The sequence below is a fragment of the Spermophilus citellus genome (genome assembly GCF_964194105.1).
Source record: "Spermophilus citellus genome assembly, chromosome: 5".
Lineage (NCBI taxonomy): Eukaryota > Metazoa > Chordata > Mammalia > Rodentia > Sciuridae > Spermophilus > Spermophilus citellus.
This window is the reverse complement of record NC_138186.1, coordinates 137,326,643-137,344,035: the sequence shown is the minus strand read 5'-3', so window position 1 is coordinate 137,344,035 and position 17,393 is coordinate 137,326,643. Positions and strand designations below refer to the sequence as shown.

General features: G+C 36.8%; 1 protein-coding gene across 1 annotated transcript in view; it reads left to right on the top strand.

Moving 5' to 3' along the window:
* Positions 1–17,393, top strand: part of SAMD3 (sterile alpha motif domain containing 3) — a gene marked incomplete at its 5' end in the record, with an annotated part of 50,702 nt that overhangs the window by 20,796 nt on the left and 12,513 nt on the right. Inside the window, one exon of the mRNA XM_081296546.1 lies at positions 3,575–3,742. Coding sequence (XP_081152672.1) covers positions 3,575–3,742 — 168 coding nt within the window. The remainder of the gene's footprint in view (positions 1–3,574; positions 3,743–17,393) is intronic.

The following is a 17,393-nucleotide window of genomic DNA, read 5'->3' as shown; positions in this document are numbered from 1 at the left end:
CTACTACTATCCCTGTATTTCTATATGACATGTGTATATACAGTGGTAATCATAGCTAAGTAAGATATATGTCTTCCTGTATCTTACCATGTCTGGGTTGTCAGAAAGTACTTTTGTTGTTGTTGTTGTTGTGCTTTCTTAAAGACATAGGGTAGGGTTTAAGCAATTAGTTTCAAATTGAACAAAAAAGATACACGCCAACATCACTTAAGGCCTTTGCTTGCTTGCTTGAATGTTTACTTTTCTTTCTCTCTCTATCCCCCTTCCTTCCTCTCCTCCCTCCATCTCTTTCTTCCTTCCTTTCATTTCATATTTTCAGAATGTGTTTCATTATAAATGAATAAAATCATAGATTTTCTGGAATGAGAAAAGGCCTTAAACATATTTTAGCAGCCATCTAGAAACTGCAAAATTGTAAAGCCAAGACTAGAATTCAGGAATCCTTGCTTCTAGGATGCCATCTTTTCTAAAATATGCTTCTACCTATAAAACACACGATAAAGTTACCAGTAAGTTTCTCTAAAATAAAAAAAAAATAATAATGCATCAAAACCTGGGGTCTCAACATTGTAGTCATTGCAATATGGTTGACAAAATCAAATCTCAGCATTCCTTTGACATTCAAGATACAGGAACTATATCTTGAATTAGTATCGATATCAGTGCTACTGTGTATAGAAATACAGTCAGCCCTCCACGTTCAGATTTCACCTCCTGGGATTCAACAAACCTTGAATACTGTGCTTTGTAATTAGGCTTATGATGGTTGTATCTGTACTGAACAGGTACTAACTTTTTCTCTTGTCATTATTCCCTGAACAATATAATAAAACAATTGTTTACGTGGCATTTATAGTGGAACAGGTATTACAAGTAATGCAGAGATGATTTAAAGTAGTGGAGGATGTGTGTAGGTTATATGCAAATACTTATGTCATTTTATATGAGACTTGATTACCTATAGATTTTGGTGTCTGCCACAGGCTACTGAACCAATCTTCTGTGGATACCAAGAGATGACTATGGTTGAATTTTTTAAATAATTTAAATTTTCTATTTGAATAAATTATACATTTACCTAGTTCAAAATTCAAAAGTTTCAAAAAGATAGAATAGTCCCTACCCCAGTTTTCCAGCCACTTAGCTATCCTATCCAGAAGGAACCAAAATGTTATTAAAAATTCCTTCCAGAGAACCTTTGCACATATATAAGCAAATCCATATCTGTCCAATTACATTTTGACCTTTACTTTTATGGTTATCAAAGTGAGACATGCACAGAGTAATAAACAGTGCTTACTTTGCTCTGAAGTGCATTTTACCCACATCTGTTCCCAGTGGCATTAACTAAAGATGGTTAACTGAGAAAGAGACAAGGAAAATTGCTTAGCAGATTGTGGCCACTATTTTCACACTTAGAAGTATAGAAATACAGAAGTGGATACTGGTATATGGATGGGTGCTTACTCAAATTCTCCCCACAAGTGTTACATTGCAAAGTATAGAAAAATTTTAAGAACGTTTGTGTGGAGGGGGTGGGGAGAAAGTAGGCACTTGATTACTTTTAGGGCTAATTTTATTTTCAACTTTTCATTTTGAAAAATTTCATATCTGCACATAATTAGAATGCTGTGGTGATACCATATACCCTTCAACTAAATCAAGGTTTCTCAGCCTTCACACCATTAATGCTTAGTGCTGGATAATTTTTGTGGTGGGAGTTGTCGTCTGGCCCTGTGCATTTTAGCATATTTAATGGCATCCCTGGGCTCAATCCATAGTACTGGGGGAAAAAAATAAGAAAAACTGATCTCAGTTCATTAGCTATTAACATTTTGCCACACTTTCGATTCTTCTCTCATGTTTGTTTTAGATGAGCATTTAAAAGCAAGTTACAGATGTGATTTCTAAATACTTTAGTGTATATCTTAAAAGTATAAGAACAATTCTCTACATAACCACTATGCAATTTGCACCTAAGAAAATTAAAATAATTGTGTAATATCACATGTAATCTGTATTGCTATTTCTCTAATTATTCAAAAATATTTTTTAAAGTAGATTATTTTTTGCTATAAAACCTAATCATGGATTATGCATTGCATATGGCTATTATACTTATTTAATTTTGCCTAGGACAGTCTTTCTAACCATTTTTGTCTTTACTGACATTTACTTTTTGGTCAAATGTAGTCCACTTGTTGTGTCAGATGGTCTACATTCTGTATTTGTCCAAATGTTTTCTAATGATTATATTTTGGATTTAAAATAGTGAACAAAGATCTGCTTTGATGTTGTGGTTTGCTTCATGTGTCACAACAGGCCCATAATTTCAGGACTTATTTTAAAAAAAATTTCAGAGTGATTAGGAGAACTGTATCAATGTAGAACTTTCATGTCCTCTAGTTGGAAAAGTGTAGAGAAAAGGGATGATTATGCTATAACACAAATATTTTCTACTGAGTCTGTCCACCAAAGGTATCTATGCTCAGTAAATATCATTGATTGAATACTCATTAATTGTACTCAATTGGTTCTTTTTCTTTTCTTACCAATTAATAAGGAGAGATGGGAGAAGCTAGGAAAAAGAAGCTGGCAATTCAACAATGTCCTAGCAGTTGATTGCAATAATATCTTCTGCCAAGTTTAGCAGGTGTAGAGGCCCCGCAGAGCTGTAGGAAGTATGAGAAACAAATGTATTTGTTCTAGTTTATATTTCAGGGCTAAGAGAAATATAAGCCTTCTATTATTTCTCTGCTATTGTATGTCAGCCACAGCAGAGACCACAGGCCTGTGGGAGGTAATAAATATCTCTGATGCACATGTGCCCAGGAACCCAATCTGCACTGAAGCCAGCCTCAACTTCAGCCTGCAGCTCTCCTGGTCAGTCTGTCCCAGGGTTTTATGATCAGCAGTTTATAAATACCTTAAATGAGTAGCTATACACTTGATTCTCTTAAAACCCCAGTACAGGGGCTGGGGGTGTGGCTCAGTGGTAGAGCATTTGCCTAGCACATGTGAGGCACTGGGTTCAATCCTCAGCACTAAATAAATAAATAATAAATATATTGTGTCCATCTACAACTAAAAATATTTTTTAAAAAGCCAGTACAGTTGAGGACAGCTCTTATTGTTCCAAAAGCTACAGGGGTTTAATTGTTGAAGGTCACTTGTATTAGAGCTAATACTCAATCCTGGGTCTTCCCAACATAGGTCACAGTGCTTTCTGAAGGGCAGAGAATACTCTTATTGGAACTTGAGCCATAAAACCAGGAATGGCAAGATCCAAAAGCCAAACACTTGTCTAATGTTATCTCAGTGACATCCCCATTTGCTCCTAAGGAAATAGTTTTTTCTCTGATTCTATTTCCTTAGCTATAATTAAAGGATTATAATTTGTATTGCAATGTCACAAGACTATTGTTAGGATAAATCAAAGAATAGGTACATCACTTCTTTTACTGTGATATAAAAATAATTTCAAGCTCAAGAATCACAGGCGAATATTTTATTGTTTATATGGAATTATTCTAAGCTCCTAGGATTAACTGGCTTGCTTTGTTATTTTATGCAGTTTTTATGGAAACGAGCCCTCAAAGATCGTTTTAAATATGTCCGAAGACCCATAGAAGATGATGAACAAGTAATAAAAAATAAGTGCAAATTTGGACACCGAAGAGGCCAGACAAGGAAATCTCTTGCTGATATAAGATTTGATGAAATTAAAATTGTCCAGATAAAAGTAAGATTGAATCCTTAAATGTTCTGACAACTTTGACTCATTGGTTGATTAAGGAATAATAAGAAAAAATTATCATTTAAAATCATTGCAACAAAATTAGATAACTTTTAAAATTTGAGGTGTGGTCAGGAACCTATTAAAAACAATGGTTTGTGTGGTTAAGAATGTAAGTCATATTTCTAAAAGAGAAGTGTCAAAAACAGTTTTTTGCAAGAATACTATTGAAGATCTCATAGTCATTTTGTTACAGCCTTCAAAGAATATGAAGTAGCCCTTGAGTTCTGGGACCTGAAATGATTTCCCACCCTATCCTTCTGTAACACACTGCATCTTCTTGACAACCTTACTGCATCAGCAAGTTTTAATACTCAAGCATTGTAGAGGTCAGGTGGTCTCGAGTCTCAGGATCTAGGGAGGCAATAGGTCATATGCGTTGGCACAAAAATTCATGCTGGCCTTCCCCTACCTGCTGGTCCAGAATCTTCTCTTTTGTTGATACATCCATCACCTTTGAACCAGTTTTTACACTCTGTTCCTTCTTAAAACACCTAAGGAGCTGTAGACTTTCCAGTTTGCCCCTTCTAGTCCTCCAGATGAGCCTAAATCCTAGGATGAATCCTGCTGAGACCCATGTAGGGGTCTTTGCTTCAAAAAGAACAAGGAATTGAATATATCAGGGTTAGATGTTAAGTTGCAATAGAATTTAGTTTGTACCTTCCTGTCCGCTGAGCTAAAAATAGAAATTAGCCTTTTTTCAGATCTAAAGAGACAACATTTTTCCTGGCAAACAAATGCAATTGGAAGGATTTTCTTTTCCTCCTTTAAAAATGGAGCGGCAGGGCTGGGGATGTGGCTCAAGCGGTAGCGCGCTCGCCTCGCATGCGTGCAGCCCGGGTTCGATCCTCAGCACCACATACCAACAAAGATGTTGTGTCCGCCGAGAACTAAAAAATAAATATTAAAAAAAAATTCTCTCTCTCTCCCCTCTCTCTCCTCTCTCACTCTCTCTTTAAAAAAAAAAATGGAGCTGCAAATTGCTGATTCTTTCATGTTGTAGCCTGTTTATGATCTCATGTTCTACAAAGCCAAAAACATTAAAGGATGGAAAATAATCTATACTGAAATATTACAGAAACCATGTATTTTGTACCCTCCCTGGTGATTAAAGCAAATTTATAAGCACCGAGAATAGTGGGAGTGAGAGACTCCCATACTTTGAATTTACCTCACGGAATTGTATTTTCTGGTACTAGGAATGGAACCTAGGGCCTTGGGCATATTAGGCAAGTACTCCATCATTAAGTCACATCTCCAACCTTTTTTTATTTTGAGACAGGATCTCCTTAAATTACTCAGGCTGGCCGCCAGCTTGTTAATTTTCCTGCCTCGGCCTCCCAAGTAGGGGAAGGATTGGCCTGAGGCACATGCCTGGTTTACTCATGGAATTCTATCCTTCAGTCTGATTGCTTAAATTTCTTTCAATCTCCATTTTGACCTTCTTCTGCTGGCTCCTTTTTAATGTCTGAAGATTTCTGAAGATAAAAGTTGTTTAGATTAAGACATCCTTGGGCAACTCTTACATCTTTTAAAATTCCTTGTCTGTGCACAATTTTTCCATAGGAAAAAAATTTCATGTGCTACAGAGATGAAAAAATGTTGACGCAACCAGGAAGCAGTGGTCTGTGTGTCTGTGCCTTCAAAGGCAGGGAAGTGGGTTGGGCTAGCTGGAAGATCTTGAGAAGGGATATGGAAGGAAAAGAGATTTTAATTAGTTTTTGTTGTGGTGGTGGTAGATGTTCTATTTCTGCTATTGTTTGCCCTTTTGGTGGGAGGATGAAAGAAAAAAGATGTCACAGTGAAGAAAGGTAGGGATTTTAGTTTTGTGATGTGGGCTTCCATAGATAACCCAAAATATTGCAGTACTTGTCTGGCTCTGAGCCCCACTTTTTTTCTTTTTGTCCCCAACCCTCTACCTTCCAGAATCTCTTGTGAGTTTAGCTCTGCTTTTTATTTGGCTACAAAGCCTAGATCATCTGAAATGCCAGAGCAACATCTGTGAGTCAGTGTGGCTGGTTCCTCTTATCCCACTGCTAAAAACAATTTCACAATATCACACAGGTGGCTAGACTTGTCACATCCTACAAAATGCTGGTTATTTTTCAGTGCTTAAAAATGCCTTTCTAAACTTGGTGCAGAGGTACACACCCGTAATCCTAGTTACTCTGGAGGCTAAAGGGGGATAGCAAGCTTCAGCAACTTATTGGGACCATGTCCCAGAATTAAAAATAAAAGAATCTGAGAATATAGCTCAGTGGCAGAAAATCCCTGGGTACAATCCTCAGTAACCACCCCCCCCAACACTCATGCACATGCAGAGCCTTTCCATTCCCAGACCCCTGTTGCTGCTCATATGCTTGTGTAATCAGTGCAGAACTGTACCATCACTTCTTATGCATTGACTTTTAGTGTAAAAGGAAACAAATTGAAACACACACACACACACACACACAAATAGCACAGAGCAATGAAAATATTCCATGAGTGAGTGAACAGGTACAAATGAATTAGGTCCAAATAATATGTAGCCCTGTGAATTGATAAATCTGTTTCCTTTTCTAAATTGCCTTTTATTATCCACATCTTTGTATATTTATAAAGAGATATATTTCAGTTCTCAAAACAATAGATCTAATTTCAGTAATTTTGTAAGCTGATGACATTATCTTGTTTAAATGATGAAAACATTGGTTTCAAAACCTTACAGGAATTGCGTGGAGCTGATCAGCAATATACTAGATTCCTTTATATAGTAGTAAATTTTGTAAGACATCTCAGGTTAATTAAAGTTAAGTGAATCAAACTCCTCACTCCATGGCACATTATCACTGTCCTCTGTTAGGATTTTCTTTTGCTTTATCTATTCATTTTTATCCCCATTCTTATCTGCCTTCCGCCCTCTCCACCTCTGCTGTGAACAACCATTCTAAACATTTCATATGTGTCTGGTTCTTTGCCAGTGCTCTAAAAGATGTACTGTCACTGGGTTTGTATACATTTGATTTAATGTGAATGGTATCCTATCACTTATCTATTTCACTTTTTTAAAAACCAATACTCTATCTAAGATTCACTCATGTTGTTCTGTAAGTCTCTAGTTCATTGATTCTAAGCAATATGAAGTACTCCTGGTATCAAGTTCTGTTCCTCCCCAGTACAAACTGCACACCAGAGAATACCATTGTATTTATCTGGTTATGGAGCGATGAGTTATCACTTTGGACTATACATCCGGAAATGAACTGATAGGACACAAGGTGTGCATGGACTTAATGTGACCAGTTACCCTCCAGAATGCCTTCACTAGATTCACTCCCACAGCAGCGCATACCCCTATATTTCCACAAACCCTTGGCATTTTCTGACCTACAAAATTTTGTCAAGACTAATAGGTATAAAGTATAATCTCATTCTTGTGATTTGCATTTCCCTGGATAACTAATGAACCAGCATTTCTTCACATATGTGTTAGCCTTTTGAATTTGTCATAGAAAATTATCTCTTTAAGTCTATTGCCCACTTTCTAAGGGGTTGGCATCTTTTTCTTGTTAATACGAGAAGAAGGAAGCAGTCTTTGTAGGAAGCAGTCTTTCCCATGCCCTAAGCCACAAGGATGCTCTCCTACTCTAAGTGTATGATTTTAGTTTCCATGTTCAGATATTTAATTCATCTGGAATCTATATTTATATTAAATAGGGATCTCTACATAGTGAACTGCTTTCTGTACACCAATAACTAAACAATCCATCATTTTCTCATTGGTTTATGGTATCCCTTTATTATTTATTAATAGAGCTGGGTGTGTCCTGGCAATTCTCTTATTCCATTGGTCTGTCGGTCTCTTCTTATGCCACTCCACTTTGCATTTTACTCTTTTATGTTTATTACTTAGTACCACTCAGGGTGGTCTGGATTATCATGGAGGGCATGCTGCATCAGGGTAGCCCGTCAGTGGAGAGCATTCTGGGTAGGCCATTCTCATTTTCAGAATAAGGGGAAAGACAACGGGCTGTCTTCTCATGAACAAGTACCCAGGACTTCTTTGTAGTATCTTTCTTCTTACAGAAGAAATAGCCCGGGCTAGGGGTGGTACACATAGGTGGACCAAAAGAAGGTTTTGAGCATCTGCCAGTGTGAGAAGCAGCAGGACATGTTCTGTCTTACTCTTGTGGAGGATTGGCTGTGATGAGATGGAGAGGGCCTGATGGGAGGATTCCACTCCTTTTGTCCTGACTCTGGAATAGGAGATGTCCCCCTAGGACGGTGATTTCTGATATGCATGGGGCACCAGAACTTGGAGTGTGAACATTATTCTCAGCTTGATGCTCCTCATTTCTTGGTCTTGGTTCCTCCTTCACCCAGTGGATTCATTTAACCTTTCTCTCAGGTCTTTACCAAATGCCACATTGAAGCATAAACATGTAGACATACTTTTTGAAATGTTTCAATTCTTCCTTAATATCTTTATTTTTTTTTTTTGACTAATGTATGCATGTTCTTAGTCACAAAAATCCCTTTCAGCTAGCAGCACTCTCAATCTATTATCATAAACTTTTTTGTTCTTGGGAAATAAGTTGAATTTGACAATAGCCAGAGGTCTTTCCAAAATTCCCTAAAACACAATGGATTTTATTTTTTAGATACCCAGCTCTTCAAATTCATGGTTGAGCTGTTCATCTCTTTTGAAAATATTCTGTCTTTATGGGGTAAATTCACTCTAAATTGGATGCTTGGTGAAAAATGTGTTCCTGAGCAGTACAGGAAGGACTTTGAAATTTCAGCTACAGATTTGCTTCTTTTTTTCTATGTTATCTTTCTTTCCTTTTTTATTTTTTCAGTGTTAGAAATTAAACCTTGGGCCTTGTACTTGCTAGGCAAATGCTCTACTACTGGGCCCTACTTCCAGCCCCTTCTGTTTTTTTTTTTTTTCTTTCTTCTAACTCTGTGGAATTGTCTCAGTTTGGAGGCTTTTAATTGTTATCTTATTGGTTTATGACCAATTATTTGCTGATGATGTTTAGAAAGTACATTTCCCAAATCTTACAGACAGGACCTTTATTTACATAGGTTATTTTATCTTTGTTAGTTTAATCTACATTTGATTTCTTTTTTAAAAAATCAGTCAATTTAGTATTATCAAATGTTTTCTCACAATTTTTTTAAAATTTCATTTTCTAAGAAGTCTTCATTTTATGATGTTTTTCACTGTTTTTTGAATTGTCATATGAATTATTCATTTTATGATGTATCCGTGCTCTATCTGATGTGTGATGGGGCAAAAATTTTCTCCCAAGATGTAGGATCTCTATTCACCTCCCAGATTGTTTGTTTTGTGGAGAAGAAACTTTTTTAGTTTGAATCTATCTCATTTATTGATACTTGATTTTAATTCTTGTGCTATAGGAGTCTTATTAAGGAATTTTGGGACTAATCCCATATGATTGGAATTAGGGCCTACTTTTTCTTCTGTTACATGCAAGCTCTCTGGTTTTATTCCTAGGTCCTTGATTCATTTGAGTGGAGTTTTGTGCATGGTGAGAGATAGGGGTTTAATTGCACCTTACTCCAGTTAGAATGTCAGTGATTTTTGAAAATGGCAGCTATGATGAAGACAACAACAATAAGTGTTGGTGAGGATTTCAGGAAAAACGTACACTCCTACACTGTCGGTGGCACTGTGGATTGGTGCAGCCAATATGGAAAGCAGTTTGGAGATTCCTTGGAAATTTGGGAATAGAACCACCATTTGACCTAGCTATCCCTCTTTTTGGTCTATACCCAAAGGACTTAAAAACTGCATACTACAGGAACACAGCCTCGTCAATGTTTATAGCAGCAAAATTCACATTAGCTAAATTGTGGAAACAACTTAGTAGATGAATGCATAAAAAATGTGGCATTTATACACAATTAATATTACTCAGATACTTACCCTCTCGCTCAGTCCAGGAGACGCTAGTGCCCTTCACTACCTCTGTCAGAGCCTGGTTCCGACAGCTGGTGCCTCGGAGAGGACAGGCTGATCCTGCCTGCCTCCCATGTACCCTTTGTCACAGGGAGCGACATTAATGTGAGACCAAATAAAATCCAGTCATAGACATTAATAGAATATCTCAAAAAAGTATTCAATAAAAAGGCTAGCAAATACAGGGTCTTTAATGAAACTTTAATAAAATTTATAAGACAAGGAAACTGAAAGCACAATATTTTCTTAGGAAATTTTCTGTTTGGTGTTATTCTTTACAATATAGAAGCTTTTCCTAAGAATGCAGGGAGTATGAAATTTCTAAGGCTATCTTGCTGTTTTCTCCATTAAATCCCTTGTCTTAAAAAAATCTTGAATCTATATTAATCTTTGTAATTTTCTGAGTACCCATATAACATATTTTTCTCAAGAATGCAGTGAGGTCGCTGTTTCCAAGAGCTCTTCAATTCTGAACTATAAGAATTGTGTTTCCAGGCATTGAAACCCAAAGGCTCACCTAGACACAATGGAGTGAGCAGAATATATAAAAATCTCTCATGACAAATCTGGACTCTGCTTTTCCCAACCATGTGAAGTCTACTGGAATAAGATTCCAAGTAATTTGGCAGGTCGAAGCAAAATATATACTTTGATATTCTTCTCGGGAGTAACAACTGATGGCATCTTAATTTTGGTAAAATAATGTAAATGTTAAGGTGAAATTTAGAAATAAGAAAGGAAAAGCTGATATGTGTGTAGCTACTAGGTGTTTTTCTTCCTTTTTTAAATTTTTGTAAAGTAAAACAAAAGATAAACCAAAAGGTTCTAGCTTAAGTTAGGTAAAATCAAAGAGGAGAAAAAAGAAGATAATATAGCTAATACTTCACTGCCACCTGTAATTTCCAAAACAACTAAGAGCATTTTTATTAAAATTAACTTTATTGACATTTATATTAAATTATATAGTCAATATTAAATAATTCAATCTATATTATGTTAAATTTACTTTGTTAAATTGTATTAATTTAAATAAAATTTAATGAGCTTTTAAATATAAATCATACTATAATTTAATATAAGTTAATAAACAATATCAATTAATAAAATGAATCTAAATCAAACCATAGTATTAATAAAAGAAATTTAAATAATACTACTAATAAAATTAATTTAAATTAGGTTGATTTATATTAAATGATGATATAATTTATATTTAAAAATATATTAAATTTTGTTTAAATTAATTTTAACAAAAATGTTCTGAATGGTTTTAGAAACTACAGGTGTCAGAGAAGTATGTGCTATGCAATCTGCTTTTTCTCTTCTCTGATTTCACCTACTTAAGCTGGAACCTTTTGATTCATCTTTTACCTTAATTTATCAAAAGGTTATAACTACTCCTATTTTAAAGCTTTTCATCTTTCAAAAACTGTTGTTAGCTTATTTCTCTCCCCAACTTGTTTTGATCAAATGTTTTATAAAATGTGTTTATAAGAATTATTGTAGAGCCCCCAATAGTATGTAGATAAGCAGTCCAGATATTTAATGATACATTCTTACTAATTAACTTTTCCATTGGCAATGGATCCTGTGATCCCACTTCGGGGTTGACTCATAAAAATACTCTTCCTTCTGGACATATTTATCATCTGGAAAACTGAATTAATGTGAAGTGACTTTCGTATAGAAATGGAAATAAGCAAAATGGATAGGGGTCATAGAATTTGGATTCAAAGCATCTTAGAATTTATCCACTAAGCTTCATGTTTAGGTCCTCCCCATTGGAATTTTCGCGTGGTAGTTGTACAATGTTATCTTGGATAAACTAAATATTCTCAACTTTTTGCAACATTATATTTGGTTTTCATGTACTCTAAATCTGAGACATCCTTCTTATGGGTTGGATGTTTCTTGTTTCCTGTAATTACATGTATCGTTTTTATCTTAATGCCATTAAATTTAAGAAATATTATTATTGTTTTAAAAAAAGAGGTTGGAACTAGTGGTTCAAGAAGGCTGCTCTGTACAGTTGCTCACAAAAGTACATCAGAATTGATAACTGGTGATGATTATCTGCTACATTGGAACAAAATTCTATAAACAAAAAGTGCTACAAAAAAACAAAACAAATTTTTTAAAAAGTACTATAGCAAAAAATCACAACAACAACTAAAAAAATAAAATAAAATACCTAGTAGCTATACACTTACATATACCAGCGTTTTTGCTTTCTCTTTTTGTCTACAAACACAAGAGTACTTTTTCAAAAGGCCATGCTGTAAAACATAAAAAAGGATTATGGCTTCTTTCAAATGCTAAATATTTAGAAGATCCTGGAGTACAACTCTGGCACTATTGTCCAGGGACACTGGCAATGGTGTAAAGGTGGGCATGAAATCTGCAATGGGTTTAAAAAGAGGATGCCCAGGTCCACCAAGTCCAACTCCAGCTAGGTTACTAAGAGGCACAGCTGCAGAACGTGGAACCAAGAGTGGATTCCCGTTGGTGCTTCTGCCAGCTCTTAATTTGGCTCCATCTTTAACATTTCCTGGTACATTTACACCTTGCTCTCTCTTTCCTGGTGAGTCTAGACAATCCATGACATGGGCAGAAAGTTTTGGTGGTGGGACAGAGGGATGAGATTCCGATTCCAGAAATTTGACAAAGAGTTCTGAAAAAGAACTCATCCACTTACTGACACCACCATAATCTTTATTCAACAACTGCTCCATTTCGTCCCTTGGAATGTCCAGGATGCTCCCCATCAACTGCAATACTTCACGACGTTTGTCCTTTGGTGTCTGGAAATGACCAATAAAAAGGTTTCGCATGAGGACTTTGTCCACTTTTCCTTCTGCGCTGTTGACCAAAGTCGACAATTTCTGTTGTGCATGGTCCAACATTTCTTTTCGGAGCTCGTTTTGTTTTTTCAGTTCTTCCATCTGTTCTTCCTTGAGATCTAAGTCTTCTCTCAGTCTGGAAGCAGAATCCAACAGAGCATTTGCTTCATCCAAACGTTCCTGCAATGATGATACTTCTCCTTCTAGCTTTTCGGCCTTGTTCTTCCATTCAGCTACGGACTGTTTTTCTTTGGCTAATTCAGCAGAATGCAGAGCTTTCTCTTCTTCTTGGAAGTGCTCTAGAACCCTTTGCAGGTTACTTGATGACAGGGTACACTGCCTGACTCGTTCCTGGGAGAGCGAAAGCTGCAGTGCATTCTCATCCCTCTGTTGAGAGACCAGACTCAACTGTTCCTGCAGTGACTCTATCTGCACACTGGCTTGGTGACTTGCCTTAGAAGATGCAACTAGCTTTTCCTCCAAGAGTGTGACTTTCTGTCTCAGTTGAATCTCTTTGTCTTCTGCAGCCAAAATTTCCTGGGTGTAAGACTCTTCTGATTCCAAGAGATGGCTGCGTAGCCTTTCTAGCTCCCGGTTTAGGCGTAATTCTTGGTCCCGTAAGTGTTGAACCTCTTTTTCTCTTAGGATTTTTACTTTGGTCTCTTGAAAAATATCAGAATTCAATGTTTGAGCATCTCCTTTCTCTCCAGGCAACTGGGCTTTTAGTTCTTCAATAGTTTTCTGCAAGTTCTTAATTTCCTCCTCTTTTTCTAAAATTAACTGGCTATGCACAACATTCATCCGCTCATATTTGTACTTAAATTCATCCATTTCCTCCTTCTGCTCCTGTAAAGACTGAAGTAGTTGCATTTTACGCTGGTTTTGATTTTCAATTATATTCAGATGGTCTTGAATTTCATCTTCCAGATGATTTTTGACTATATTCAGTTGAGATACCTCCAATTCTAGTTCTGTGACAGCATCAAGAGCTGTAGGCTCAGCCACTGGCACAGCTTGACTGTGCTGTTCCCTAAGTATTTTCAATTCTACTCGCAGATAGTTGTTTTCTGCTTTCATGTAGGTAAGACTTCTGTCCTTTCTTTCAATGGATTGCCTTAAAGTTTCATTTTCTCCTAAGGCCTGAGAACACTTATCTAAATCCTTTTGTAGTTGTGAACTTTTTTCTTCGAGTTTTTCAATAAAATCTTCTTTCTCATTTATGACTTGTATCAATCGCTCCTGTTCTTCTACATAAGATGCCAAAATTTCATCAGTTTCTTTTTCATCAGCAGTCATTTGCTCAATATTCTTTTTGAGTCCTGCTATTTCAAAGTCCTTCTCTTGACTGAGTTGAACTACACATTTGTGTTTCAGCTTTAAGTCAGAGGTATTCACATTATGTGCATTGGAGAGTTCCTGAATAGTCTGCCTGTGATTATTTGCTTCTTCCAACAGTCTTTTTTCTGCCTGGTGCAGTTTGGCTTCAATCTCTTCTTTGTCTCTTTTGAGAGTCTCCGTGATAGTGTCTTTTTCTTGAGAGATTTGATTGTAAGCAGCAATAGATTCTTCCAACTTACGCCTTACATCGTCACGTGCTAAAATCAACATTTCATTTTCCGTTTTGAGTTCAACAGCAACTTTCTTTAAATTTTCATTGAGCTGTTCCTCTTCAGAAAGATTTTGCCTTAAGTTGCTAACTTCAGCTTCTCGTTCTTTAAGCATGTCATCCTTACAATGACTGTTAGAGTCTTCATTCAGAGAAGTTCGATACTTGCTCTTAAATCCAGACAGCTCATCTTCAAGTTGTCTAATGTGATCCTTAAGCCCAAGGTTTTCCTGCTGGATGTTTAAACTATTTTTTTGTGACTGATTTAGCTGATCTACTAAATCTTCTACTTTACCTTCAAGCTTCTGCTTAGTTAAATGCAAATCACTGAGGCTCTGTGCATTCGCAGTTAACTTCTCCTTCTGCACATGCAACTCTTGGGATATGTTCATTTGATCATCCTCAAGTTGATGGACTCTCTTTTTTTCATCATCTAGACCTTGTTCCAACTTCTTGATGACAAGGTCTCCTTCATTTCGTTGTTTGGATAGCTCCTCTTGTATCAAAATCATGTGCTTTGTAGCTTCCTGATTCTGATGATCCAGTTCTTCTAACTCGGCTATCAGCATTTTCTTTTCATTGATAGTCTGATTCAGTTCTTCCTCCTTTGCCTTCAAGTGAAGTTTTAAGTCTAGTAATTGTACATTCAAATTCATGTCTGTTGAAGCTCTGTTTTTCATGACTTGGTAGTCACAGCTCAATTTTGACAGTGACATCTGAAGTTCCTCTTTTTCTTGACTCAATGATGACTTCTCTTTCTCTAAAGCTTCAACATGCATTTTAAGTTTCAGATTGTCTTCAGCAAGATGGTTAACCTGGTTTAAACCATTTAGTCTCACGATTTCCTTCTCCGCATCAGCCAGGGCTTGTTGAAGCCTGACCACTTCTTCCACTGCTGAGCTCCGAGGAAGGATTTTTCCCTTTTCTGCCACAGTAGAACTCTGCTCCCAAACTGAAATTTCATGCTGATGATCATATATGTCTGGACTTTGGTTTGGTTGAAGAGTCTTGATAGTATTTTGTACTTTGCAGATTTCACTTGCGTCAGAATGGTGTGTTCCCTGAGCCTCAGCAATCTGCCTCGAGTGGCCAACTTCAGATTCATGTTTTGCAGCTTCAGTTGATAATCTGTTTGTTTCTTGTTGTGATAAAATTATGTCACTAAAGTCCATGTCATCATCACGAAAGGCTGAAAAATGACTACTGATCAGGGAACCGAACGGAGCCGGTGCAGTTGTTGTTGGTACACCACAAGCTCCCGAGTGTACTGATTGAGCGGCTGCCTGTAGTTGGAACATTTGATCTTGCAGTACAATCTGTCCTGCTTTAAGATGGCTGATCTCTACCTCTTTCTGTTGCAGTTGATTTTGGTAACTTACAGACTGATGGTTTATTTGTAGCTCTGATGCTTCATGCTTTTCTTCCAGGTCAGTACAATACTTTTTCAGTCTTTCATTCTCACATCTTAGTGTGGAATCAGTAGTTTCCATTTCCTTTCTCCAACAATGATGTAAAGCTGCTTCTAGGTCTCCTAAGTCACCCAGAAGCATTTCCCTGGCGAAGCTGGAGCTATGGCCGGTGAGGAAAGCCACGCTGCTCCCCACCTGACCCAAGAAGTGGCCCAAGCCTGAGCCCAGGCCTCCAAACCAGGACGACATCGTGGCCACTTCAGTGATCCATCGGACCAGCTCTGAAAAGCGCGTCCATCACCGTCCACTTCTCTGCCCCGAACGTCCTCTGGCGTTGCCGGGGTCAATTATGACCCAAGCGCTCAGAATTCCTCAGAGCGCGGGGTTCCTGGGGCTCCACCAACACTAATCATCCCTTCCTGCCTGTAAACTCATGATTCACTTTTAAAGTATTTATTATTAGATTCTTCAATTATTATGTTTGAATTGTCTTTTCTTTCCTTCAATTCCATCTGTTTTAGTTTTATTGATTTTGGGGCTTGCTTGGTAGGTGTATATAAGTTTATAATTGGTATATCTTCCTGATGTAAGCTTTTCCCATTATAAAATTTCTTCCTTTGTCTCTAGGAACACTTTCATGTTTTAATGTTTTTTTTCTCTGAGAGTTAGAGAGCTGTTTCTTTTCTCTTTTGGATACTGCTTGCCTAGTATACCTTTTTCCATCTTTTTGCTTTCAACCTATTTGTGTCTTTGAATCTGAAGTATGTCTCTTATAAATAGACTACAAATTAGATCATTTTAATATCCAATCTGCCAAATGGTAATGAAAAATTTGTCTGTTATTTTTGAGGTTTTATTTTTATGTTCTTCTCTTTCTTTTATTACTCCATTCTACATTCTTTTGCATTAAGTATATAGTTTTTCATGTATCAGGTTAATTACCCTTGTTATTTATCTTTCATTGTATTTTTTGAATTATTATTTTAGTAGTTATCCTGGGGACAATAATTGACATCTTAGTTTGTAAACAATCTAGTTTGGATTAATACCAATTTAATTATAGTAGCATATAAAAATTTGCTTCTATATCACTGTCTCCAGCCTTTTGCGCTGTCATTGTCACACAAATTGCATTTTAGAAATTGCAGGTCCCTCAACACAGGTTTGTAATTATTATTTCATGAAATTGGCTTTTAAATAGGACCAAACAAAGAAAGAAATATAAACACATAATACATTTACACTGTCTCAAATACTCTGTATTGTCTCTGACCTTTACCTTATGAAATGATTGTTTCCAATGCTCTTTATTTTCTCTTGTGGATTTGAGTTACTGTTTTTTTCATTTCAGCCTGAAGGACCACCTTCAGCATTTCTAGCAAGGCAGGTCTGCTACTGACCCAGTTTCTCAGTTTTTATCTACCTCAGAGTGTCTTAATTTCTCCTTCACTTTTGAAGGATGGTTTTGCCAGAAAGCTTTTTTTTTGGGGGGGGGGGAATTGTATGTTCTGGTGTCTCAATTAATATGGTTGGGGCTGGGACTAACAGAAAACTTTGTCTCAAACTGGTTAAAGCTATAAGGAAAGCTATGTTACATAATGAGAAATCCAGATGACTGTGGATGCTACTGCTGCTCAACAAGTTAGCCAGGTCTTTTGCTCGGACAAGCAGCAGGATTGTGCTTCTCCACTCCTTTGAGGTTAGACTTGGCCACAAGACTGGCTTCGAGCAATGAAATGTGAGCGGGAGTTACATGCACATTGCAGACCTAGTA